A 27,113-nucleotide genomic window follows, 5' to 3' on the forward strand; every position below is an offset into this window, starting at 1 on the left:
AGTTATTCTGGTAAAAGCATCAGCGGCCGGAGGACAATTTCTCACCAAAACAAACCAGAAGAAGCCAGAACCATGGGAGTAAAACTGAGAATCACAATAGGAATTCTATCCAAATATCTAGAAGATGAATCCTGAGAGCTATCATCAAAAGAAAACCACAAACAATGGAAGCCACAGTGTATACAATCCAAAGTCCTGGGCCAGGAAGACAGAACAGGCGAAGTCACTCTCACATAAAGTGAGGAAGGATACAGGGCCATTCTGAGACTTGGCATGGACAGGATGCCCAGATGAAAAATGCCAAGGAGGAATGGACAATAAAGAGTGAACCCATTGTTAACAAGAGGAAGAAACGTGCCTGCAACTAATAGGGGTGGGGTAGTAGACTTCAACTATTTCAGACAACTTGCCTTCTGTGGACACTAGCTTTGGAATCAGAACCTCCTCTGTAATACTGTGGTGCTGGGACACTCTCCATTGTCAGCTCTTTTACAGCTACCTTCTTTCTGGCCATCTTGACCTCTGCCTCACATCTGGCTTGCAGGCCCATGCAGATTCTTTGCATCTCGGTGAACATACTGTCCAGTTTCTCCGCTATCCTTTCAAACATTTGTTCATGCTGCCACTCCTAGCTCAGATGCCCTTCCTCTTCTCCTCATTTGGAATCCTATCTGCCTTCGGTGGGTCTCATTCAATATTCACCTTGTTAACATGTCTTCCAAAAGTGCATATAATTCCTATGCTGGCTTGACCCCATTCCAAATGTCTGGAGAGTGTGTATGGTGTATCTGCTTTCATTAATCCCCCATATTGGCAGCACGGCCACTAAGTAAATATTAATGAACATACAGGGCTTGGCAGAGACCAAAGCCAGACATAGCTTCAGGGAGTTCAACATCTCAGGAGGGTGGATGACTTTGAATCAAAGTACTACACAAATGAATATGTAATGACTGTGTAATGAAATTATGAGAAGTATACCAGGCTATGAGTGTGAATGATAAGGGCATATGCACGTGTCTGAGGGTGAGGAAGAGCCTCCATGACAAAGCTTCAGTGAAGCTGGGATCTACAGAACAATAGTTAAGTGATACAGGAGGTGGATGGAGAGAACGTTCTCATAATATAGTACAGAATAAGCAAAGGTTTGGTGGCAGGAGGGAGCAGGGAAGGCCCACTGAGTGGTTTTATTTTATCTTGCCTCCTACTTGGAAGGGGTAAGAGAAAGGTCTAAAGTGTTCATCACCTAGTGGCAGGGCAAGAATAAAGACGCAGACATAGTGGAGGAAGGGGAAGCTGGGACAGAGTGACAGAGTAGCATTGACATATATATACTACCAAAGGTAAAATGGATGGCTAGTGGGAAGCTGCTGCATAGCACAGAGAGATCAACTCAATGCTTGGTGATGACCTAGAGGGGTGGGATAGGGAGGGTGGGAGGCAGGCTCAAGAGGGAGGGGATATGGGGATATATGTATAAATATAGCTGATTCACTTTGTTGTATAGCAGAAACTAACACGACATTGTAAAGCAATTAAACTCCAATAAAGATCTAGAAAAAATAATTAAAAAAAATAAAATGTTCATCAGACAAGAGGACCACAATTTGGCCAGACACCCTGCAGGTAGCCAGGCAGGGTGATCACCTCTCACAGAGTAACTCCAATCCCTCACATTGTTCCTCAACTGCTTCATTTAAGATGGTTCCCTCTACCTATTCTGATTGTAAACTCCTAAGGTTCAGAAAGCCAGACATACATTATTTTGTAATATCTTTAACACAGAACAGCATCTTGTACACAGTAAGTGCTAATAAATCGATGGTGCATGGGTGTGTGAGCATGTGTATAAATGCTTGTTGAATCACTGTACAAATCAACTATGAAATGGCTTTGGGGTGGTGTGGGAAACCAGTTAGGGAAGAAATGGTGGGGAGGAAAAAGGACCCTATTTTGATCCAATTTTTCTTTAATTCCCTTTGTATTACAGAACATAGAATCACCTACACCCATGGACTCCTTTCCTTATCTCATGTGATATTAAGATATTGAGAGACTGGGTCTGCTCCATTCCATAGCAGTGGCACAGCCAACCTCAGATTCTTATCAGTGAGGCTAAGGTGTTTGCCGTCAGGGCACAGAGTCTCTTGCTTATTTCTGAGCCAACCATGTGTGCCTTTATTCACCTCTTTTCCTTCTCTGGGTCCTTTTGTTTCTTCCTAATCTGTCACTTTTAGTTGCTTCTGAAGACAAGTGATTCCTCCCTGGGCCTGACTTATAGTCCTAGCCCCAAATGGGCTGTCCTTAAAGTACAGCAATCTCAGATTGTCCACTGGCCCACACACCGAGGACGTGGAGGAGTGAGAGTTGCAAATTATGGAAAGACTCTTTCACAAAGTCTTAGAATAAAATTTTATCTTCTCATGCTTGTTTCTAGTTTATTTAACAATCATTTATAAGGCAACTAATGCAGAGTGGAAGACAAATAAACCTGAATTTAAAGTTCAGACGTGTTACATGTCACAAACAATACATGGACAAAAGAGATGCCCACAGGATGTATGTGGTGGCAGGGGATGGCAGTAGGGACTGGCCGCCTAGGAATCTCCATGCCATCTTCTTCCTTGGGCTGGTGACTGCCCTTCAGTCCCAGCTCATGGGGTGGTCCCTCTTCCCCTCAATAAGGAGTTCAGTCCCAGGCTCTTCTAGTGCTCTGTTTTACATTAAGTTTTGTAGAGAAAGAATAAAGTGCTCACAAATGTCACGGGTGAGTCCTGATACCCAGTGGATATAAGAAAACTTTAAAACAGTTCAAAGGAGTAGTCTGGCTTAGTATATTTTTTCAAGTTGTTTTCTTTGTCCGAGTTATGTTATCCAAGGCATTTGTTATACTTCTCTCCTCTTGACATCAAAATGGTGGGATTTTATCCTCCTTCCTCTTCCCTACTCTCAAAAGTCTCTGTGTAAGAGGTCTGAACAATTCTAACAACTTTCTAGGTCCAGGCACATGGTATGAAACCATCCACCATTTGCTCTATACCTATGCTGTATCCTGAAAACAAAAACACTGCACACTCATGGGGCTTGGGACTTGGATAGTTTGATACTGCTGCTCTTCCTAATAAAAATACATTTTATCCACAGCATTCACAAGACACACTTCTTGTACTTGATCAAATTTTCTATTAGGAGCCCAGCTGATTTCTCTGTGGAAATTGACAAGCTGATTCCAAAATTAATACAGAATTGCAAAGGACCCAGAATAGCCAAAACAGTCTTGAAAAAGAAAAACAAACTTGGAGGACTCACACTTCAAAGCTCTCTACAAAGCAACAGTAATCATGACACAGTTGTACTAGCATAAGGATAGATATATAGACCAGTGGAATAGAATTAAGGGTCCAGAAATAAACCAATGTCTCTATGGTCAACTGATTTTTGACAAGGATACCAAGACCATTCAATGGGGAAAGAATAGTCTTTTAAACAAATTGTCCTGGGACAACTTGATAGCTACATTCTAAAGAGTGAATTTGGACCCTTACCTCACACCATTTATAAAAATTAACTCAAAATAGATCAAATATGTAAATGTAAGAGTTAATAAAATTCTTAGAGGAGAATATAGGGGTAAATCTTCATAACCTGAATTGGCAATGATTTCTTAGATATAACACCAAAACCATAAGCAGCAAAAGAAAAAATAGGTAAAGTAGACTTCATAAATATTAAAACCTTTTGTGTGGCAAGGGACACTATCAAGATAGTGAAAAGACAACCTCAGAATAGGAGAAATTATTTGCAAATCTCATGTCTGATAAAGGTCTAGTATCCAGAATATATAAACTCAACAACAAAAAGACAACTCAATTAAAAAATGGGCAAAAGACTTGAATAAACATTTTTTTTCAAAGAAGTTATAAAAATGACCTATATGCAATGAAAAGATGCTCACCATCATTAATCATTAGGGAAATGCAAATCAAAACCACTTCAAACTCAATGAGATAGTTATAATAAAAAAACAGAACAGGAAACAACAAATGCAAGGATTCATAGAATTGGAACCCTCATACATTGCTGGTAGAAATGTAAAATGGTACTGCTGCTATGGAAAACAGGTGGCAAAGGCAAGCATGACAGCACACCATGAACGAAATGCTGAGAGCTCTGTGTAATGTACTTCCTGATTCATTTAGTTGCTAAAGCCAAAATCTAGGTCCCATCTTGATTCTTCTCTCACCTGCACAGTTCATAAGCTCACTGCCATGTCTGCCCAGCTGTACCTCCAGAGTCTGCATCTAACTGCTTTTCACCATTTTTTCTGCCTCCATCCTAGTCCACACCACGAGCATCTTTGACATGAACTTCTGAAACAGCCTCAACCTGATTTCCCTGCCTCTACTCTTGTTTCCCTAGAGATCTTTTTCTAGAAGGTAGTCAGAGGATCTCTATAAAGCAATAATCAGGCAAGTCACCCCCTCCTCAAAAGCATGTAATCGATTCAATTTTAAACAGAATTAAATTCAAACCAAGCTCTTACCATGATCTGCAAGCACTGCAGGATCTGGCCCTTAACTAGCTCCAGATCTCATTTCCTGTCACACACTAGATTCCAGCCACAATGCCCTGTGTTCTCCCTCTTAGGCAGACTCAGTTCATTCCCATCTCTGGGTCCTTCCCTTGGTTATTTTTGATGCTTGGAGCATTCTTTCCCCTGATTGTCATGAGGCTCTCCTTCTCATCACTGAAGTCTCAACACAAATGCCACCGCCTGTATCTGCAGCTAAAGCAGCTCTCCTGGACACTATCTATCATGTTACCCTCTTTCATGTTCTTTATGGGCTATTAATTAGTACCTAGAATTGTCTTAGCTTTTAAAACATAGATATCATTCATCTTTTCTCCCTATACACCCCGCACACACACCCACTACACACAACAAAACATAAAGCTCTTTTATGGATAGAAGTCCTGAACATATAGCTCATTTCTCAGCACTTATAAAAATACTTTAAAAATATCTTTTATCTGGTTGAATATTAGAAAGCAGGGGTTCTTAATCTGGGATCTGTGAACTTTATAGAAAAAAATTACGTCTTTATATCCCCAACCTCTGGCTGAAATTTAACATTTCTATCTATTATGAATGTAGACAACGAACCACAGTAATCTTAGCAGTGCTGATGCCTGACACCATATCGCAGATATCTTCTTATGTCATTACAGTTATTACCAATATCTCAAAATACACTGTTTTGCTCAACACTATTTTGCAATTACAGTAGTTCTATTAGACCTGTAGCTAGTTCTCATTATTTAATGAATTAGTAAAGGAGTATACATACGATCATACACATGCTTTTTAAATATCTTGATAACTATTTCAACATAATCATTCTCCTTTGGAGTTCTGGGCATTATCTTCTGAATTGAAATCCATCACCAAAAAGTTGAGAAGCCTTTCTCTAATGGAACTTCCACATGCAGAATGTAGTTCCTTTACACAACTATTATATCTGGAAACCACTGTAATAAATTCAAAGAAGCAAAATCAGAAAATTACAAAAACTAGAGAACTACATCATGCCAGAAACAACAAGGACTATTTGCTAAATTCAAAACGATGAGGACCAAATTAAAAAGCGACATTGGGAATCAACTAGCAGATGCCTACTAGACTCAAAAGTTTGGTGCATTCCTCTGGAAGTAAGAGAGGGTAATGCTCAGGGCCAGGGCCTGCTAGATCCTTCCACCAGGAGGAAGTGCATCTGGGAATCAGGTGGACCCTTGCAATTCTGGCATCCCAGGCCCTTCGGCAATGGCTTCTGGGCTGGGAGAAACATGTGGCTGTGACTCAGCCCTTTCTTATTTTCCCCCAGTTTCTTAAATCAAGATGGGAAGTTGGGATTGATCAACTTTGCAACAATGTGTCAGTTTGACTAATTGGGAAAAATACCTCTGATTCTGCAAACACAATGCTGGTGCTGACAGCCCTGAAGATGCAGATGACTGAAGAAACAACCATCAGCACTTCCAAACAAAAAGCAAGGCTAAGGAAAATGTCTCCGGAACTACCCCATTACCGGGGCTGGCGTTCCCTGAGCTGTCATCTTGCCTAGGGTCTGAAAAGCGGATTTAAACTCCCAGCTCTCCAGCTGCAGCCTGATAGGAAGATGGAAACTGTGACCAGGTAAACAGGAGAACTGAGGAGATTCTACCCACACCATGTTTGGGGAATTACAAGCTCAGAGAGAATTGGTCTTAGCCAGAGAAAAGTAGTATATGTTAGATATTTTGGAAGTGAAAAGAAGGCAGAAAAAGAATGTGGCATGGTAATAGAAAATGAACACATTTTCAAAGAAGATTTAATTAGTGTGTAAGCACAACACAAACTTACAATATTCTATAAACCTTCCAAATTACCAGAGGCAAGCAAAGGGGCAGGAGGAGAAGGAGGACCTTTTTTAAGGGAATATAAAATAAAATGACAGAAAATGAAGTATATTTGTTATTATAATGAATGCAATTGGATTAAGCTCAGCTAACACAGGAGACAGCTCTCAGAGTGGGTGAAATTATTGAACCCAACTATATACCATTTGTAAGAAACACATACTAAATGAAATGACTCAGAAAGGTGGAATTTAAAGGCTATGAAAAAGTATTCCTTGGGAATCTAAAACAAGCACATACACACAAAGTTTGAGGTTGCAATATGAATATCAGAAAGTCAAGAGTAAAAATCATAAAATGGAAAAGGCTGATAACTTTACAAAATCAAAATTAAATTTTCAATTAAGATATACTTGTCAGGAACTTCCCTGGTGGCATAGTGGTTAAGAATCCACCTGTCATTCCAGGGGTCAGGGGTTCAAGCCCTGGTCTGGAAAGATCCCACGTGCCGCGGAGCAACTAAGCCCGTGTGCCACAACTACTGAGCCTGTGCTCTAGAGCCCACGTGCCACAACTATTGAAGCCTACATGCCTAGAGCCTGTGCTCCACAACAAGAGAAGCCACCGCAATGAGAAGCCTGTGCACTGCAATGAAGAGTAGCCCCCACTTGCTGCAACTAGAGAAAGCCCTCCTGCAGCAACGAAGACCCAATGCAGCCAAAAACATTAAAAAAAAAAAAAAGATATACTTGTCAAAATCTTTTTGAAATTGTAATATAACATCAGAATATTCAATAATGACTGCTCGGACAAACAGAAATGAATAGAAATAACAATAATGCAAAACTTTAGTATAACTTTTAGTATTTAATAGGTCAAATATATAGAAACGAGTAAGATTTATAGGGTCTGAATAAAGTAGTGTGATTGCTTCCATAGCTGTGCCCAACTCTGTACCTTGGAAATAGAAGATAAACGTTTGCTAATGCCTGTGGAATATTTCCTAGTGCTGTTATGTGCTTATTCATAATAATGGCCTCAGTAATTTCTATATTAAAATATTTATATGAGCTCCCATATTTTTCAATTGCTAGTTATATTCCATTCACTTACAAAATTTATTAACTGTGACTCCATGGATAGACATGTTTAATTCCAGATCCAAATTTTTGCCATTTCTAATCAGCAGTCTTGGGCATAAATGCATCTTGGTGGATTTTTGTGTGTGCACCATTGTGGAAATTCTTGGTGCAATACTGAGTCAAGTTAATTTCTGATTGATAATATCAGATTTCCCTCCAACCATCATTTGGATCATTTCTTTCAATAAATTTGCTAACTATCAGTAGTTATTGCTGTTTAACATGGAAAAATTATTTCGGTGTTAATAGGTTATCAGGAAACTTAATGCATGCATTTATTGTTTATGTAGCTTTCCAGTCAACCCACTTACATTTTCTAGGTAAACAATCATATCATCAACTCATAATGGTAATTTTACCCTTTTCCTATGTGGATTCCTTTTCTTTCCATTTCTCTCAACTCCTCTCTCTTAAGTGAAAACCTTGGCGACCAGCCAAGATGTGAGAGTAGAAAAATCCTGAGCTTACCTCCTCTCATGAGCATATCAAAATCACTACTTGCAGAGCAATCATCTATGAAAAAGATTGAAACCTACCAGAAAAAGATCTACAACTAAAGGCAGAAAGAAGAACCACAGAGAGATGGGTAGGAGGGGCAGACTCACGATATAATCAAGCCTCATATCCTCAGGTGGGCGATCCACAAATTGGAGAATAATTGCAGTGCAGAGGTTTCCCAAAGGGAGTTCTGAACCTCACATTGGGCTCCTACACCAGGAAGATGAACCCTGCAGCATTTGGCTTTGAAGGTCTGTGGGGCTTAATTTCAGGAGTCCCAATAGATTTCAGGAAATAGAGACTTTATTCTTAAAAGATGCACACAAAATCTCACAAACACCAGGACCCAGGGCAAAAGCAGTAATTTGATTTGAGCCTGGGCTAGACTTACCTGCTGGTCTTAGAGAGTCTCCTGAAGACGTGGGGGTGACTGCGGCTCACCCTGGGGACACAATATTGGTGGCATACATATTTGGGGGCTACTGGTGCTGGCGGGTGCCACTGTGCGGGATCCTCCCTCTGACTCATTAGCACCAAGACCTGGCCCCACCCAACAGTCTGGAATGCTGTGATGCCTAAGGCCACACAACTAACTGGGTGGGGACACAACCATTCCCATCAGCAGATAAGCTGCCTAAAGACTTCCTAAGTCCACAGGTGCCTCTAGACATGCATCTATACATGGCCCTGCCCACCAGCAGACCAAGACCCAGCTCCGCCCACCAGTTAGCAAGCACTGACCCTGCCCTCCAGGAAGCCCATATTAGCTTCTTGACCAGCCTCACCCACTAAGGGGCAGACACCGGATGCAAGAAAACCACAATCCCATAGCCTGTGCACTATGCAGCCCACTTATAGCAGGCCAGACTCTACCCTGGGACCAGCTGGGTCTTGGCCCTGCCCACTAGCAGGACAACACAAGCTTTGGGACACCAAGAAACCCATAGGCAACTGTGTCAGGAACCGGCACCCCCTCCACCAGCAATCTGACACCAGCTCTGGGATCCCTGGGCCCTGCAGCCAGACTCCAGGACATGGCTCTGCGCACCAGAAATCCAGAACTAACCCTAGGACCTGGCTTTACCCACCAATGGTGGGGGCAATAGCACTAGAGTCTTCTGGACCCTGACTCCACCCACCAGTGAACCAGCACTAGCCACAGGGCACCCTGGGGTTCTGCAGTCAGCTGCCTTGTGGCCAGGCCCCACTAGCCAGCATCCAACAGCATCCACAGAAGGCAAGACCTGGCAACCAACCAAGCCTACCAGACCACCCACATAGTCAGCCCACCACAAAAGAAAGACCCACACAGCCCTCTTAGGGGGAATCCCTAAAGCTTATAGCTTGGGTGACAAGAGAGGAGTGTGCTGCAAGGATGCACAGGAGCCTCCTACAGAAGGCCACTTCTCCAAGATCAAGAAACGTAACTAACCTACCAGAGACATAAAAATACCAAGAGCAACTCAGACAAATTGAGGTGGCAGAGGAATATGTCCCAGATGAAGGAACAAAATAAATCCCCAGAAGAACTAAGTGAAATGGAGATAAGCAGTCTACCTGAGAAAGAGTTCAGAGTAATGATCATAGAGATGATGAAAGACCTTGGGAAGAGAATGGATGCACAGAATGAGAAATTAGAAGTTTTCGACAAAGAGTTGGAAAATAAAAAGAACAACCAAACAGAGATGAAGAATAACTGAAATGAAAAATTCACTAGAAGGAATCAATAGCAGGCTAAATGATACAGAGGAACAGATCAATGAGCTGGAGGACAGAGTAGTGGAAATCACTGCCGTTGAGCAGAAAAAATGAAAAAAGAATGGAAAGAAATGAGGACAGTTTAAGTGAAAACCTCACTGTTTATTGCCCAGATAAAATGCCAACCTATGTGCTGACCTACCAAGTCTGTGTCCATAAACGCTACTTTCTCTTGGCTACCATGGGTAAACTCTGGGTTTGTATCCAAGGCCAACCGCTGCACTGTGCTTGGATTTCATCCCCTCTGGACTTTTTTTTTTAACCAGGAATCATACACACCATTTTTTAATATGTACATAATTTGTGTAACCAAAGTTTACCTGAGTGCAAATACTTTCTTTGCCTATAAAATTGTTGTTAGCGGTAGCAGTAGCACTTTCTGGCCAAGAAAGAGAGATCTCTCCAGACTACTAAAGCCTGGTGCATCACTCCCCTTCTTTCTCTGTGGATGTATACATCTGCATAGTGGTCTGTGCTGCTTCAGCAGCTTCTCTCTCTGTCTCTTTCTCTCTGTCATGATGGTTTCTTCGGGGGAAGGAAGAGGGGACCTGGGTGAAGACCTGGGATGATTTGGAGTGGATGAAGCCATTAGGCTGTGCTGTGCAGAAGCACAGTGTTCAAGAAGAGCTCTACTGCAAGTGCCCACCAGGGCACATCTGTGTCTTCTGTGCCATGTTCTCTAAGTTCCCTATGGACAGGGCCTCAGCTGCTGCTTCAGCCTGGGTCTCGGATAGTATGTATGAGTCCTGGTAATTCAAGAAGTTGAATTCTGCATGTGCGATTTTTCTCCAACACTGTGAAACCTCACTATTGGATTATACCATCAGCTTATATACCATTACATCTAATCCTAAAACAACAAACATATAAAAACTCCCTGCTGTACCATGCCATTTCTCTGTTCTCCTTTATAGGGCCGCCTATTCGTGCTGTCTCCATTTCCTCAGCCACAGCAATCAGAAGAGAAAAAGAAATAAAAGGTATCCAAATTGGAAGGGAAGAGGTAAAACTGTCATCATTTGCAGATGACATGATATTCTATATAGAGAACCCTAAAGTCTCTACCCAGTGAACACACTGTTAATCATAACCTAGGACATGAAAAACATACTATCACCAGGATCCCAGCAGTTTTCCACATGGTCTATCCAAATCACAACCTCTCCTTCCCCTTAAAAGTAATGACTATCCTGACATTTAGTGTAATATCTTCTATGCATGTCTTTGTAGATTTATTACCCACATATATATCACTATAGACATTAATTTTGCCAGTTTTAAAAAATTTTTATATGTCTTTTAAGTCTTTTTGAGTTGAGACTCCCCCTCCATTCTTTTTTCCTTATAATTCATTTGTTAAAGACAATTATAAGACAGTTTGGATTTGCTGATAATACCCTCAGGATTTAGTTCAACGTATTCTCTATTCTCTGTATTTATTACAAAACTGTAGCTGTATCCAGAGGCTTGATCACATTCAGTTTAATTTTTTCAGCAAGAACTTGGTGATGGTGTGTCGTTTCACCAGGATGTACACAATGTCTCAATGTCTCTCTTTGTGGTAACAGTCACTGATGCTCAACCCTAGATCCCTTAATACACTGGGGTTTGCAAAATGGGGATATTCTACATCTATCAATTCTTGTATGTGTATTAGTTGAACTAATTCTACAAAGAGACATTTCTCCTGCTGTATATTTACCACTAACAGAGTTTAGAGAAAAAAGGCAAAATATCAGATTCTCCTTTGAACTTTAACGGACCCTTTGTCTCCATCATTCATTTGAAAACCATTCAAGTTAGGATCACCTTTAAAGTACCTCTTGCCAAACCTTATATTAATAAATTCTCAGACCTTATATAATTTGACCCTTTGATAGCATTTGCAGCAGGTACTCATTCCCACCTTTTTCACTTTCCTTCTGAGACACAACATTCTCCAACTATTCTTCTTACTTCACTGAAGGCCCTTCTCAGTTTCCCTTGCATTCATCCCCCTCTCTTCCTCACTTTTAAATGTTAGAGAGGCCCCAGGCTCCCCAGTTTATATCTCTAGCCCCAATCTCTCTCAAGAATTCGAAAGCAGTACACACTCTGGGCTGCATGCCAGCTCATTAGGATGTCAAAAAGCTTCAGACTTTACGTAGTCCCCTTTTCTCCCCCAGACCTGCACCCCTTATTTTTTCTCATTTCAGTCAGCAATACCACAGTTTGCTCACGGGCCATATTTAGCTCCTCTCTCTCCTACAGCCCCAGTTTTAAAATCTCCCCTTAATTGGATCACTTCTTACCTTCAGAGATATGTGGTTTGTCTTTCTTTAGCCCAGTCTTGAACTTCTGCTTTAGCAAATATAAGGTAGAAGATTAGGCTTATCACATTAATGGCTATCATCAGGAAGAAGATTTTAAACCAGGGAGATTCTTCATCCTGAGGAATAAAGGGCAAAAAATTCTAAATTATTGTTGTGTTTTGTAACATTTAAAATGTAATATTAAAATTAATAAAAAGCTTGGTAAATGTGGTTACAACAACAAAAATTAATATAGGCTCAATGCAGGTCACTTAAACATGGCACAACATTCATAAGGAACAAAAAAAGTCATAATTTCACTCTACAAACATAGTCACTATTTGTCTTTTTATGTTTTATGTCTATGTATATATAATTTTTCATGCATAAAAAGGAAATTTATGTATATAGTGCTAAAGCCAAGAATACCTATGGTTTTTTCATTTAGAAATATCTCATAAACATGTTTGCATATCAGGAAATAACAATTACTGACTAGTAATCCAGTTTAGATTTATAAAATTTATAAAAGCATCCCTTATTTCTTTAAAGTTGTTTTTCACTTTAAAAAAAAAAAAAATTTATTTTTATTGGCTGCGTTGGGTCTTCGTTGCTGTGCATGGACTTTCTGTAGTTGTGGAGAGCAGGGGCTATTCTTTGCTGCCGTGCATAGGCTTCTCATTGTGGTGGCTTCTCTTGCTGCAGAGCACGGGCTCTAGGCGCACAGGCTTCAGTAGCTGCAGAGTGTGGGCTCATTAGTTGTGGCTTGCAGGTTCTAAAGCGCAGACTCAGTAGTTGTGGCATGTGGGCTTAGTTGCTCTGTGGCGTGTGGGATTTTCCCGGACCAGGGATCAAACCCGTATTCCCTGCATTGGCAGGCAGATTCTTAACCACTGTGCTACCAGGGAAGCCCCTGTTTTTCACTTTTTGTTGCTATAAATTTGAATGTATTGATGGTTACTTACATACACAGCAATGCTTTTGAATAAGATTTATCAAATACCCTTTCCTTATTTATAAAAATGGTTGACAAATTTTCTCTTTCAGCCTATTAATAGGATCAGTTTCATTAATAGATTTTATTAATAGAGCCACTTTCACGTTCATAGAAAAGAGCCTAATTAATCATGGTGTCATATATATTTTAATATGCTCGTGGATTCTATGCACCAGCAAATTTCTTTTTGGTATCTATATTCAAAGATAACATTAAATTTCAGTTCTGTTTCAGATTTGTTTTACCACTTTGTCCTCTACTTTTTCATCCGTTGAGGTTAAATTTTATGTAGTTAAATGTAAAATGTATTGTGATTGAGTTTTAGTTTCTGGTGCCATGCTTTTGAAGTATGTACTGCCTAAAGTTTAAGTAATTATTAACTCCTATTTTACTTTAATATCGTTATTGTTTCCTTTCTTCATTTACATTTTTTAATCATCCAGAATTAACTTGGGGGTAAATATGAGAACAGAGTGTATTTTTCAAATGGCTTCACCACTAAGTTTTTAAAAAATCAATCCATTCCTTCCGGTTTGAAATGAAACTTTATTATGCAGAATACATTTTTTTTCAGAACTTGACCAAATCATCATGTTTCATTTAAAATATAATTGAGTGGACATTGAAAAAAATAAAACAACATGTTTCCTGCCATACTAGACAAAAAATATATTTGATTATAGTGTTTTCTGTAATTAAAACATGCCAAATTTGACAGGTAACAGGCAAACAGAAAGTGAAGAAAAAAAAGATGTGATTAGAAATTTATTGATAAATAATAAAGCTTGTGATAATTTTAAGTTAATAGAATTTATTGTGGTTTGGGGTTGAAGTCCAACCTAGAAACTTGATGTGCCTCGCCCTTCTAATATTTTCACTGATATTGCTCAATAAGTGTGCAGTTTTCTTCATATGGACTTTGTACAATTTTCAAAATACCCATAGGTATTTTGCAATATTGGTTGATACTGTGCTTCAGATTTTTCCACAGTATGCTATTTGATTTCTGCACCCATCCCACCCCCCAGGAAGACAATCACATTCTCTTTACATAATATACTTTTCCTCTGCACTTACACTGTATATATCTATAATTTCGTTTTCTTCACAACTGTGTTTTTGCTAGCATTTTCAGTATGCTAAATAATAGGACAGCAAACACTTTTTATTTTTCCTGATTTAAAAGTATATGAGAATAAAAATACTAATAGCTGTTATGCATGGAACACATAAACATCTGATACTCACATGTATGATCTGATTTGGTAATTACCTTAATCCCATGAGGTTTCTGTCATTTTAGCAATTTACAGCTGAAGACACTGAGACTTAGATTAAGAAATGTTTCCAGGTCACATATCTTTTAAGTAGCTAAGGCTTGAATAAGATAGTTTTGCTGGAGAAATATATACTGTAAACTTCTAAGTAACTGATTCTCATTGTTTCTAGCATTTTTTGCTTTAAAAACCCCCTTTTTTCGGGACAATATAATAATATCATCTTCCTTTGGTTAATGTTTACTTCATTTTTCATGCTATCCTTACAAATTTCAGTGTTTCTATGGCTTTATTTTAGGTATGAATAGCTTTTGTTTTTAATCTAGTCTTACAAACTTTGTCCTTTAATTGCAGAGTTTAGTCTATCTATATTTATTGTGATCTTTGGTATATTTGGATTTATTTTCACCATCTCTCTTTGTGCTTTCAGTTTGTTTTTCTACCTATATTCCAACCCTCCAACCCCCATACCATTTCTTACCTTCTTTCATGTTGAGGGGGTTTTGCTTCCTTTTTTTTTTTTATTCCATGGTTCCCCTCTTTCCTGGTTTGAAAGTTCCATACTTTATGTCTTGAAATTTTAACCCACATATCAAAAAAAAATTTAATACTAATCTTTATATTTTAAAAATTAGAGGTCCAGGAGAAGGGGAAACAGGGCGTTCCTGTTCGATGGGTACAGAGCTTCAATCATGCAAGAAGACAAAGTTCTAAAGATCTATTATACAACAATGTGCATATAGTTAACAATAGTAACTACACAATATTGTAATGTCCACTTAAAAATTAAGAGGATAAATTTATGTTACGTGGTTCTTACTTTAACACACATACACACACACACAATTTAAAAAAGAGAGCTGGAGAAGAATCCTGTAGTCTATGAATAAATACTGGTGTATCTTAATTTACCTGCTTATTTTGTTGGCTTTACATTGACAACTTCTGGTCTATATTGCTTTTTCTCTTGTTTTTTGCCTTCTTTTAAAGAAAGTTTTTTATTTCATTTTTCTATTACTTTGAAATTTATATACATTTTTCTTTATTTTAAAAATTATTACCCTAGAAATTACAACATGTATCCTTGGCGCACCAAACTCTATTAATACTTTTATCCTCTGGCAAGACAACATGAAGTCTCTGGGATAATTTATTCCGTTTATCCTCTCCTGACTAATGTACTTTTGTTATTGTCTACTTCACTCATTCTATATACGTAATTTTTTAAAACACCACAAGGCACTTTTATTGTTTTGTACGATAAAACAAATAATAAGTGGATTTGCTCACACCACTTTTATTGTTCTTCATTCCTTTTTGTATCTCCAACTTTCTTATGCTTAAAAACATTCTTTAAATGCCCATTAGTGAATTGAACTCCTTCAGTTTTTGTTTGCTTGAATTATCTCCACCAAAAAAAAAATACCTTCACTGAGTTTACACATTTAAATTGGCAGTTATTTTCATTTCCTATACTGAAGATATCATTCTACTGTCTTCTGGGCTTCCTTTTTTGTGGATGAAGAGTCAGAGATCAGTATAATTGTTTTTCATTTGAAGGCAAACTTTCTTATATCTCTTGCTGCTTGTATAACTTTCTTTCTGTCTTTGCTCTTCCATTATTTCTCTATGAGGTGTTCAACTGTAGATTTCTTTTTGCTTATCCTACTTGTCATTATTGAGATTCTTAAAGATGTGAATTACTATTTCTGAAAAACTAGAAAACAATAATTTTCTCTTCAAATTTAACTTCTGCCCTATTCTGTTTTCTGAAACTCCAGTTAAATGTATGTTTGGCCTTCTCACTGAGTCCAAATATTTTGTATTTTCTATAATTTTTTTCTTAGTGTGATTCATTCTGGATAGATCCTCCTGACCAGTCAAGTTAGAGTAGGTTATACTACAGTAACTAATGACACCCCTCACCAAATCTTAGTGGCTTTTAATGGTAGAAATTTGGTTTTTGTTGAAACTGAAAGTCCATAGCAAGGTGGCCAGAGGTTATGTTGCACACCTCTTCATTCCTGGATCCTGGCCAATGGAGTTTCAGTTGCCATTCTGATTGTTGCCAGTTGCTGTGTCGGAGCGAGAGAGTGGCTTCTCTTCAGAATGAACGCATATCACTTTCTCTCATGTGTCACTGGCTAAAATAAGTTATATAAATATAGCTAACTTCAAGGAAGTGGGGAAATGTCCAAGAAGAGAACCAGAAAAATTATTGTAGCTGCAGTAATTACTTTCCAGCTTGCCTTCTGGTCCACAAACATTGGAGTCACTCACCTTCCTCTATGCTGAACAAACTAACCAAGAAAGACCACTCCAAAGCACCCCAGCCCCAGTCCCTACCTTCAGCTGCTTCAGAGCCTGACTGAAGCACATTCAAACATTCATCAGGATGTAGCTCTCAAAATATCTGCATAGAAGGGTGTCAGCATTACTAAGGATCAATGGCTGCTGTTTGTCTCCCAATTCTCCTTTTCTGAAAGGAAGTATTCATTGCAGCTACTGGGTTGCTGTGCTACCATTGTATATAGCATCATGGAGCATGTAACCCCTGATATAGAGGGACAGTATGCATTATCTCCCAGTAAAGGGGTGACACATTCCGCACTTTGAACTTTTTTTTCCACTTTGAACTTGATGCCATAACTAGGTGGGACTTGGGGTGTAAAATTGTTGTACGCGTACGTTTATATACTATTTTTCAGCCTTTTAAATTGTCTTTATTAAGAGAATTAGTTCAAATTACTCACTCTCCCATTAATGGAAGCAGAAGCCAGAACAACTAATTGACATATAACAAGAAAGAAATTGTATCATCTGTAAGTTTGGTGGGAATTGGCTTGATTCGACCAAGTTTAGTATGACAAAAACTCATAACTCACCTCTTACTGACATCTCCTCTGCAATTTTTTTTATGCATTACCTTCTTTTTCTATACAGTTAATATGAGAAAAATACCCACGTCTGGGTGTTCCTTACCTGACTAAGGATCATTCCAGTCACAGTGGAAGCAACTAGTCCTCCTGTTAGTCCAATTACATTTGTAAATCCTCTAAGAAATCCATAATATCTATACAAAAATAAATGACAATACACACATGTAAAGTAATACAGATGCTGCAGGAAAAATCTAATGAAATGAGATTTAAGAGAGATAACTATTGACCTCCTAAATTTCCCATTCCCACTATTCAAATTCCATTAAAATGTCTGAAAAACTATATGGATACAAGTAACTTTCTGGTTGCACTATAGAATCAGAAGTAGTAAAGAACACTACTTCAGCAGTAAAGAATATTAATATATTGAGAAAATGAGACCATATTATAGTGAAAGCCAGCAGAGTCAGGAAATCTATAAATAGAATTAAGAAATTCCAAAGGTGATGTGTGTTGGTAATAGGAACTGATTTGGGATTAATACAAAATTGAAGGCTCTGTTCACCGGGCCTGTTCTCACTGTCCTAGAATTACTGGTCCTAATGACTGCTCCCATTATTCAGGCAAGGAAACCAGAAACTTGTTTATAAGCAACTGTGATTGGCCAATCTTGAGTGCCAAAACCAACCTCAGCAGAAAGTGAGCTACAAAAGCAGGCAAGCCACAGACCATAATAGGTAAAGCGGGGGTCAAACCCATCAGCCATAAAGAACAAGGAAGTGCCTTTTGGAGAACAGAGTCTGTGTCTAATCAAGAAATTAGTTCACTCCAGGACAGGGAGTCAATGCCTTTCCTGCCCAACAGATTTCACCATTAATAGTTCTGTGCTTTCAATTCTTCTCTTTTACGAGAGTGAGGGCTTTGGGTTTGTTTCGTTCTGTCTTTTGTTTGTTTTATTTCCTTGGGTCTATTCCATTCTTACTCTGCCTTTACATGTTGAATATGGGAGGGAGTGTACAGTTTATAAGTTTATGTGTCCTTGGTCAGAGAAGCATCACATCTGGACCTAGAGTCCCTGGACTGTGGAGCTGTATGCAGTCACATGGTGGAAATTTGAGTTGTCTCTTTTTGGGGGGGAGCTGGAGAGTGTCTTTTAATGTGTGAAGAAGAACGTTTATGGTTATGAGCATCCACAAGTGCAGATTGGGGCAGAAACCATCGATTGTCTCCAGTATTCATTTTTCCTTTCATTTTAGTAATAGAACCCCTGGGTTTTCCGTGGGAATAGGGCCACTTATGCCTTTGGGAGCCCTTGTTACTGCCTTCATAAGCCCCTTCCACCACAAAAAATATTTAAAATTTTACTTTATGACTCTGTGTGTCTATGTGTTGAGGAACTTTTCAGATTTATTGGTATGAACTTGTTTATAATATTCTGTTATTTTCTTTATTATGTGCTAAGACATTACAATGGACCCTTTTTTATTGCTTATATTGATAATTTTCCCCTTTCTCTTGATCAATCTTACTTGTTTCATTAATTTTATTAATTTTCAAAGAAGCAACTTTTGATATTGTTGGCTTTACATATTTTTTTTGCCCTAATCGTCATAACTTCTTTCCTTCTACTTTCTTTGGGTTTAATTTGTTGCTTTTTTTCCCCCCACCCACTTGAGATACAAACATGATTATTGATATTAAGACTTGTCTTTCAATATATATGTTTAAAGCTATACATTTCTCTCTGGGCATGATTTTAAATGCATCCCACATGCTTTGATATGTCATATTTCATTGTAATTTAAAGTATTTTTTAATTTCAAATGTGATTTCTTCTTTGACCTAAACATTAATTTCAAAGCAATGGGAGTTATCTTTTGCTTTTGATAGCAACCTTAATTTCACTGTGATTACAGACGTATTCTGAATGATTTTAGTCATTTAAAATTAACTGCAGTTTGCTTTATGATCCAGCATATTGTTAATTTCAGAAAAATGTCCCATGGGCAGCTGAAAAGAATGTGAATTCTCTCCTTATTGAGTGCAGTGTTCTACATATGTCAATTAGGTCCACACTGTTCATTTTTATTGTTTTTGTTGTTTAATCATCCATATCCTTACTTTTTGTCTACCTCTTTTTTGATGTAAGGTATTGAAAGAAGTGTGTGAAAGTCTCTTCTGTCATTGTAAATTTGTTTTTGAGTTCACTCAATTCATGATGAGTATAAATTAAAGCTGTATGATGAGGTTCCAAAAGAAGTAGAATTCTGTTGTTTTTCTCTTTAACATTATGAAATATCACTCTTTATTGCTAGTAATGCTTCATGCATTAAAATCTATTTTATTTGATATTAACATAGTTATTCCTTTTTTAGAAGAGCTGCATTTCCTTTTTTATTGAGCTTGACAATCTTGCTACTTACTTGAAGTATTTCATCCATATTAATTTAATATAATTACTGATATATTTGTGACTCTTTATCTGCTCACCATTTATTTTCTATTTGACCTACCCTTTCTAATTGCACTTTTTTCTTTTAGATTCATCTATTTTATTTCCTTTTTCCCTCTATAACATTATTTCACTATTCTTTTCAGCACTGAAGATACAACATGTATTCTTTACTTAAGTTTATTATGAATTATACTTTTGCTATTTTCATTATGCCAGAATATGAGAATATTTTTAGATCTATGTACCTCCCTCCTGTTCTTTGCATTATTTTATCCTGTATTTTCATCCCTTAATGTATTTTTACTTCTATATGCATTTCAACTCATAAGATATTCTCTGTTGTTTTAAAGTTCAATAGTCTGTTAATTACACACATATTTACTCCCCCTATTGCTCCTCAGTCTGTCTTGTATTTTCAGGTTTCATCAGGGATAATTTCTTCTCGACTGAAAAATTCCTTTTAATATTTCTTTTAGTGAAGATCTGCTGATGACAATTTCTCTGTTTGCTTGTTTGTCTGAAAACATTTTTTTTCTTTGATTTTTGAAGAACATTTTCACTAGGCATAAAATTCTAGGTTGGCATTTATTTTTCAGCATTTTTTCATTTCATTATCTTCTGGTTTTTATAGTTTCTGTTGAAAAGTCAGATGTCAGGCTCATTCTTGCTACTTGAAAGTAGCATGACTTTTCTCTCTAGTTTGTTTTAAGATTTTTTTCTTTATCTTTGACTTTCAGCCTTCTTATTATATATATTTGTGTGTATATATATGTATATATAAAATATATATTTTAATTTACATTTTATATATGTATATGTATATATATATTTAATTTACATTTTATTATGATTTAAATATGAAGAGCTTTGTGCATGTGTGGTTTACTGTCTTTTATTACTTTTGAGCTATTTGGGGCTGTTTTCTGTTAAAATACTGCTTATGTCACATTTTATCTGTTTTTTCTTTCTGTGATTTAAGTACAGATTGGTTAGCCTTTTCACTTAATTCCACATTTCTGCTATTTGCTTTATTTCCTACTTTTTTCTTTGTATGTTTCAATTTAGATTTTGTTAATGATATGTTTTCTAGTTTACCAATCTGTCTTCTCTTGTGGCTAATTTGTTATTAAACCTATCTATGAAGATGTTAATTTCAGACATTTTATTTTTCAGTTATAGAACTTCCACTTGATTGTTTTTATAGATTCCAATGCTGGTCAAATTATTTATCTTTTCATCTATTTTCTTCAGCTTTCCCCCTGGTTTCTTGGGTATATTATCATAGATATTTCCAAGTTCTTCTTGCCTGATAACTTTAATATCTGTGTCAGTTGTAGGACTATTTTTAATGGCATTTTATGGTTGTTGATGAAATGGCCCTGTCACTTGGCATGCCTAATAATTTTTATTTAATGCTGGACATTAAATAAAGAAGCTATAGGCTTTAGACTATATTATATTTTGCCAGAAAAGATTTACTCTTTTCTCTAATAGTTAGATAGATTTGGAGGGGAGGAAATTTATCATTTTAACTTAAACAGGCAATGAACTGAGATGAGGCTAGCTTTCAATTTTTATAAGACTCAGTATACCTCTGGTACCTCCCCACTCCTTGAGTATAGTCCTCCTGGTGTTAAATAGAGCTTGGTATATTCAGCTGGGTCCCTCCAGGCCCTGGTAGATTTTGTCTCCTTAGCATAGATGGTATGGGAAATTCTGGCATGTTTCTTATTGATTTTTAGCTTAGATTGTTTTGTTTTGTTTTGTTTTGTTTTGCCCCTTGCCCTATTGAACCTCAGAATTCAAAAATCATCTCAAGGAGAGAAACTGAATTTGTGTTTAAGTTCCCTTAATTTCCAATTTTGTCACTCTAGCTCTGTGCACCTGACAAATGCTTGGCTAATTTCTCTGTCCAGAGCAGCAGGTTTCTACCAGGGCCAAAGCTGGATTATCAGCCTTTTGCCAATTTCCAGAATTGGCAAATAGCCCCAAGGGAAAATGGTGGGGATTGTCAGCTCACTTCTCAGAGGTGCTAGCCTCTGATGTCTTTGGTCTCATTGGCTTCTGCTGCTGTCTGATGCCTTTTAGTGAATACTCATGGTATTTTATCTAGACTTTTCCAGTTTTTCTCAGCTGGAATGTCAGTCATACACAAGCTGCTCAATCCTACATGGAGGTTTAACAGTTTTCTCAAATTTTACTTTATGGTTGTAAAATGTTAGATGCATAGAAATATCTTCTAGTGGATTAAAATAATTATAAAGTGCTCTTTATATCTAGTAATGTACCTTGCCTTAAAGTCTGCATTGTCTGATCTATTTTCCTTTTAATCTATTACATTTTGTTTTTGCTTTTATTTCAATCCAGATTAACTTAAAATTTGGAAGAATTAGTTCTTTTATATGTCATGTTTTTCTGACACATTTGACTTAAAATGATCATCATTCTATTTTTTCCCTTCTATGCTCTCTTCCTTTTTAACTTTACTCTTGATTTCTTTTTCACTAATTTTTTTAAAATATCATTCCCTTTACACTTTTATTATACCTCAGTAGTTACCTTAGAGATTAAACATGTATCCTTGACTTATTATGCTCTAGTATAAATTAATATTTAAAAAATTCCCATTAATGAAAGCACCTTAGGACCTCTAAATTCACTTATACCCTCTTATCCTTTGTGCTATTTATTGTTGTGCATTTTAACTTACACATATTTTATACCCTATAGGGTATTATAGTTTTTGTTTTGTGAATTTAGTAATTATTGGATTTACTCTAATATTTTTATTCTCTGTCTCTTTTCATTTGTTTCTATACCTCTATGCTTCATCTGTGATTCTTTCACTTCTGCCTGAAGAACTCCCATTTAATAAGTCTTTCAGGGGAGGTCTGTTGCTGATGAATTCTCAGTTTGCCTGAAAAATGTTTTTATATTACCTTAATTCCTAAAGGAAATTTTTGCTGGACGTAGACTTCTAGGTTAACTATATATATATATATTTAACATGTTAGGAACTGGCTTCTAGCTTTCATAGTTTCTGTTGCGAAGGTGGCTGTTAATATTACTATTTCTCCTTTGAAAGTAATGTGCATTTTGCATACAGCTGTTTTTCTCTTTTTTAGCAGTTTTGCAATAACAAGTCTAGGTGTGGATTTCTTTGTATTTATCCTATTATATATTCAGTAACTATAACACTTTTAATGACTTTGCTCTCTTTTCAGATTCAGAAGTCTTTAGCATGCTGTGGCAGTGGGAAAGGATTTAACCTATTTTTATGGAAAGAGGTGCTTTCATTCCATAATTAGAGATATAAACAAAATCCCCAGTGTCAAAGTCCTGAGTGCCATGACAATTCCTCTGAAAATCATTACACATCCACAGTATAGAGCAGTTCCCTGATCTGAGAGTAGAAAGGTGAGAGCTTTTTATGCACCATTCCTCATGCCACCCAAACCCCAAACAGTATGTATTTGATACAGGGAATGAAAACCTTGAGACTGTTTTAATGCAGGACAATTTCCTGGACAGCAATTAGCTCTAAGATTGCTTATTCTTTAGCTGCAATAACCCATGGCAAAAGCATTTTGAAAGTGTAAATAACCACTGAAGTTGACTTTCAATTTAACTGATTTTATATTTTGGTGTAACAATTTATTTTTTTAATTTTATTTATCTTTTGTAATAATGATTTAGTAGAAATTAAATAAGATTCAGATATCTGAACTATAGTCTAACATGGAGGGAAATTCAAGGGTGCATGACCCATCCGTCAGTCAAAAATAATTAAAAGCAATTAAAAAAAATTTTGGAGCCTCCCTTTAAGAATGTCAAGGGGATGACAGTGCCTTCTTAATGCATCACATAGTATCTTTAGAATCCTCTGTGCTTTTCTACTCTTGCTACCCATCAAAGAGATGCTCACTACATTCCCAGGTCTTTGTCTTACTCAATTTCATTTCCCAAACAATATTCTCACAGAACCACATCTATGTCTCCTCTTTTTCCTTCCAGACCTTCTTTCTTGCCACCTTCATTCTGTTTAAACAAATGTAACTGCTTGACCTCTTCCTCAGTTCTAGCAAAGACCAAATTCCCCTACAAGGACAATTTAGTAATTTATCCTCTAAGGGAACTCCTTTTTTTTTTTTTTTTAAAGCTCCTTATTGGAATAGAATTGCTTTACACTGTTGTGCCAGTTTTTGCTGTACAACAAAGTGAATCAGCTGTATTTATACATATATCCCATATCCCCTCCCTCCCGTAACTCCTTCACACCCTCCCTATCCCAGCACTCTAAGTCATCGCCCATCATCGAGTTGTTCTCTCTGTGTTATGCAGCAGCTTCTCACTAGCCATCTATTTTACATTTGGTAGTGTATATATGTCAATGCTACTCTCTCTTTTTAACAGGCAAGGGAGGTATATGATTAGGAACATTAGGAATAAGTTTCATCTCTAACCAGTTAATTAAAAAGTTTAAGCATTATAAATCAATATGTTTGTGACATAATGCACATATGCCCTAAATATTGAGGATGAACTAGCTTAAGAGACTAAGAATGTTTCCAAATTGTATATCAGTATATCTTCTCTGACCCTACAAAATTACCTGGCTAACATGGAATTTGGGCCCATTGGAATGATGCAACTCAGGTTAAGTTCTGTGTTATCTAAGCCACTGCTGGTTGAGATATTTCCCATCCTACTGACCAGGCACTGGTAAATAACACTAGTGAGGCATTGACTACATCTAGACAGCTCTGGAGGCAGACAGATCTAGGTATGAACCCTCTCTCTATTTTTTATTACTAATCATGTGACTTCACATACACTCATTTCCCTGGTCTTTTGTTATCTTACCCACACTATGCGGACAATATTATCTCACACTGGGGCATGACAGTCACATAAAAAATACTCAACAGATGGTAGCTATTTATAATTTCCTTTATCTATTTGTATATACATTCTTAATTTACCCGTTTTTCAGAGGGCACATGGCTCAGTTGACATTGTGCATTCTATATCAAATAATCCTTTTATTAATATAATTTCAAGTAATCTTTAGATAATTCCAAGTAATCAGAATACTTGCAGGCATTTTTAAGGAGGGTCTCAGAACTGAATAAATCAAATGGATACATATCTTCATTACTCTGGCCTTCACCTAGTGTAGATCTGATTGGCAAAATTCTTTACAGAATTGTGACAAAGTAAATGAATCTTGGTAGATTTTTGCCTCTCTACCCCAGGCCTCTGCTTTACAAAACTTCAGAGAATTCTGTTCATATTGGATCTGTGTTCTCCAGAGAGTGCTAGCCCCGTAAAGTACAATGTGAATAGTGTCCCCTGGAGTTGTGCAAATGACAGAACTGCTTCCATTAGTCACACTTATTATATCTAAAAAAAGGCATAACGTAGTAAAAAGAGGAAATGTTTTTTACCAAAGAGATCTGGATTAAAATCCTAGGTAATATCCAAGCCAGTGGTGAGATCTTAGGCTGACAATTAAGTATCTGAACCTCAGTTTCCTTAGTTACAAAATAAATATTACTAACTGATGGCTTTTCATGAGGAGTAATAATATATAAACATGCATATAATAACAATTTTAATGGACTAGCTAACCCTTATATATGTTTGCTATGCTCCAGGCACTATTCTATGTAATTGACTATATTAACTTGTTTAATCCTCTTATGAGGATAACTTTATGAGGTAACCATTTTCTTATTACTCCCATTTTAGAGGTGAGAAACAGGTGTTGAGAAAGTAAGTGATTTGCTTGAGGAAAATGGTATTGAAACCCCATAGTCTGACTCTGGAATCTGTGCTCCTGCTCATTGGACTATACTTCTTCATACACATATGATAGCTGCATACATTTGCATATATCATTAGGTACATAAATATTACTTAAGTTATATGTCTGACCTATATAGATGCTTCTTCAGAACTTTTGGCCTACTTACCACCAATTCCAAAATAGTTGAAATCTTAAAACATCCTTGAGAACTTGGATACAAGAAAGAAAGAGATTTTTAAAACCCTACCTGGGAGCGATATCCAAGATATTTATTAATATTCCACCCATATTAAAGCTTCCTGTTGCATTAGTAAGTATCAGGAAAATCATAGTGCCATAGAAGCTGTAATTCAGGTAAAGCAGGCACAGGCTGAAGAGGGCAGGCAGGAGAAATCCTGGGGAGTGATTCAGACAACACAGTCAGGTGCATCCCAAAGATGGGGGTGAAATACCCCTAAATGTGTGAATGTCCTGGCTGTTTCTTACCTAGCAAGGTGCAGAGTTTCCGGATGGCGAGTAAGCTGAGAATATTCCTGGACAGGAGGACGTCTGCCATATGACCTGCTAGGACAGCAAAAATCCAGGCAAACAAATGGGGGAGAGAAGACAGCAGCCCATTCTGAGGAGGGAATGTTATTGTGAGTGAGTATGAGAAACAGAACAATCCCTACACTGAAATTCAGTATCTAAAATTTGTCTTGTCATATAGGAAACCATCAACACACAACCCCAGAGTTACTTCTGGGGACAACACTATCAAAGAGAAAGAGAAAAATAGTTTTGAGGTCAGACAGTCATCACAGTCTGCCTAGTTTTCTATGGTTAGTATCATGGGACCTGAAAGCCCTAGATGGTAGAGAGAACTATGTTGGGAATGGGAAATGCTGTCCCTGGGGAAAATGAGAGAGCTAATAATGGTAACAATTGAAAACACATATATGGTACTTATTCTGGACCAGCTGTTGTTAATCTTTGCAACAAACCCATGATCTCATAGAAGGTAAGACTGAATCTTAGAGAATTTAAATAACCTCACTGTTATGCTGGTCCCTAGGCTGGGTTACTGGAAATTCATTATAGAATGTCTCAAATTGGCAAGCCCAAACTCCATTTCTAAAGGAGTCTTTTCTGGTTATTATGACAGTAAACAAAAGAAGGTTTCAGGCATCAGTGATTCTCCAAGTCAGACAAGTGATGAGAGTGCCAGTCCTTTTGGAGCAAGTCGTGAGTCATAGGCCACAAGCCAGGATTCTTTGCCCTTTCCCAGGCGAGAGGATTGGTATGAGCTGGAAAGAGTGGTAGAACCTGGCCAATTGACTTTCAGGAAAGGATCCCAGTCCCTGTAGGGAACAATGGTGTTGAGCCTTAAGGAATACACAAGGGTAATTATACAGGAAATGGGAGATAGGGAATCTGTGGGAACGTAAGTGTGTATTGTTGTGGGAGTGCCAGACATCATGTCTACACCTTTTGTTCTGGGCAACGTTGACCTAATAATTGGAAACAGTGAAGTCTCCAGGTAAAGAACATCAGCTAAGCAGTATATGGGTGGGCAAGAGCTAGGACTAGAGTCATGGGAAAAAAAGAAATGGGTGCAAAGTCCTTCAT

At 37.4% G+C, this 27,113-nt stretch overlaps 1 protein-coding gene across 5 annotated transcripts in view; it reads right to left on the reverse strand.

Moving 5' to 3' along the window:
• Positions 1 to 27,113, reverse strand: part of SLC17A1 (solute carrier family 17 member 1) — a 58,482-nt gene that overhangs the window by 3,550 nt on the left and 27,819 nt on the right. For 3 of the 5 annotated variants that reach the window (XM_057699607.1, XM_057699611.1, XM_057699609.1), the window contains exons 9-12: positions 25,992 to 26,124; positions 25,753 to 25,900; positions 17,342 to 17,432; positions 12,086 to 12,222 (exon numbers count right to left, since the gene is read on the reverse strand). In XM_057699607.1, coding sequence (XP_057555590.1) covers positions 12,088 to 12,222; positions 17,342 to 17,432; positions 25,753 to 25,900; positions 25,992 to 26,124 — 507 coding nt within the window. In that variant the 3' untranslated portion in view covers positions 12,086 to 12,087. Of the gene's footprint in view, positions 1 to 5,312; positions 5,530 to 7,710; positions 7,752 to 12,085; positions 12,223 to 17,341; positions 17,433 to 25,752; positions 25,901 to 25,991; positions 26,125 to 27,113 lie in introns of those variants that run through there. The other 2 variants (XM_057699610.1, XM_057699612.1) reach the window with 2 other exon arrangements.

The sequence above is a fragment of the Hippopotamus amphibius genome, chromosome 11 (genome assembly GCF_030028045.1).
Source record: "Hippopotamus amphibius kiboko isolate mHipAmp2 chromosome 11, mHipAmp2.hap2, whole genome shotgun sequence".
Taxonomy (NCBI): domain Eukaryota; kingdom Metazoa; phylum Chordata; class Mammalia; order Artiodactyla; family Hippopotamidae; genus Hippopotamus; species Hippopotamus amphibius.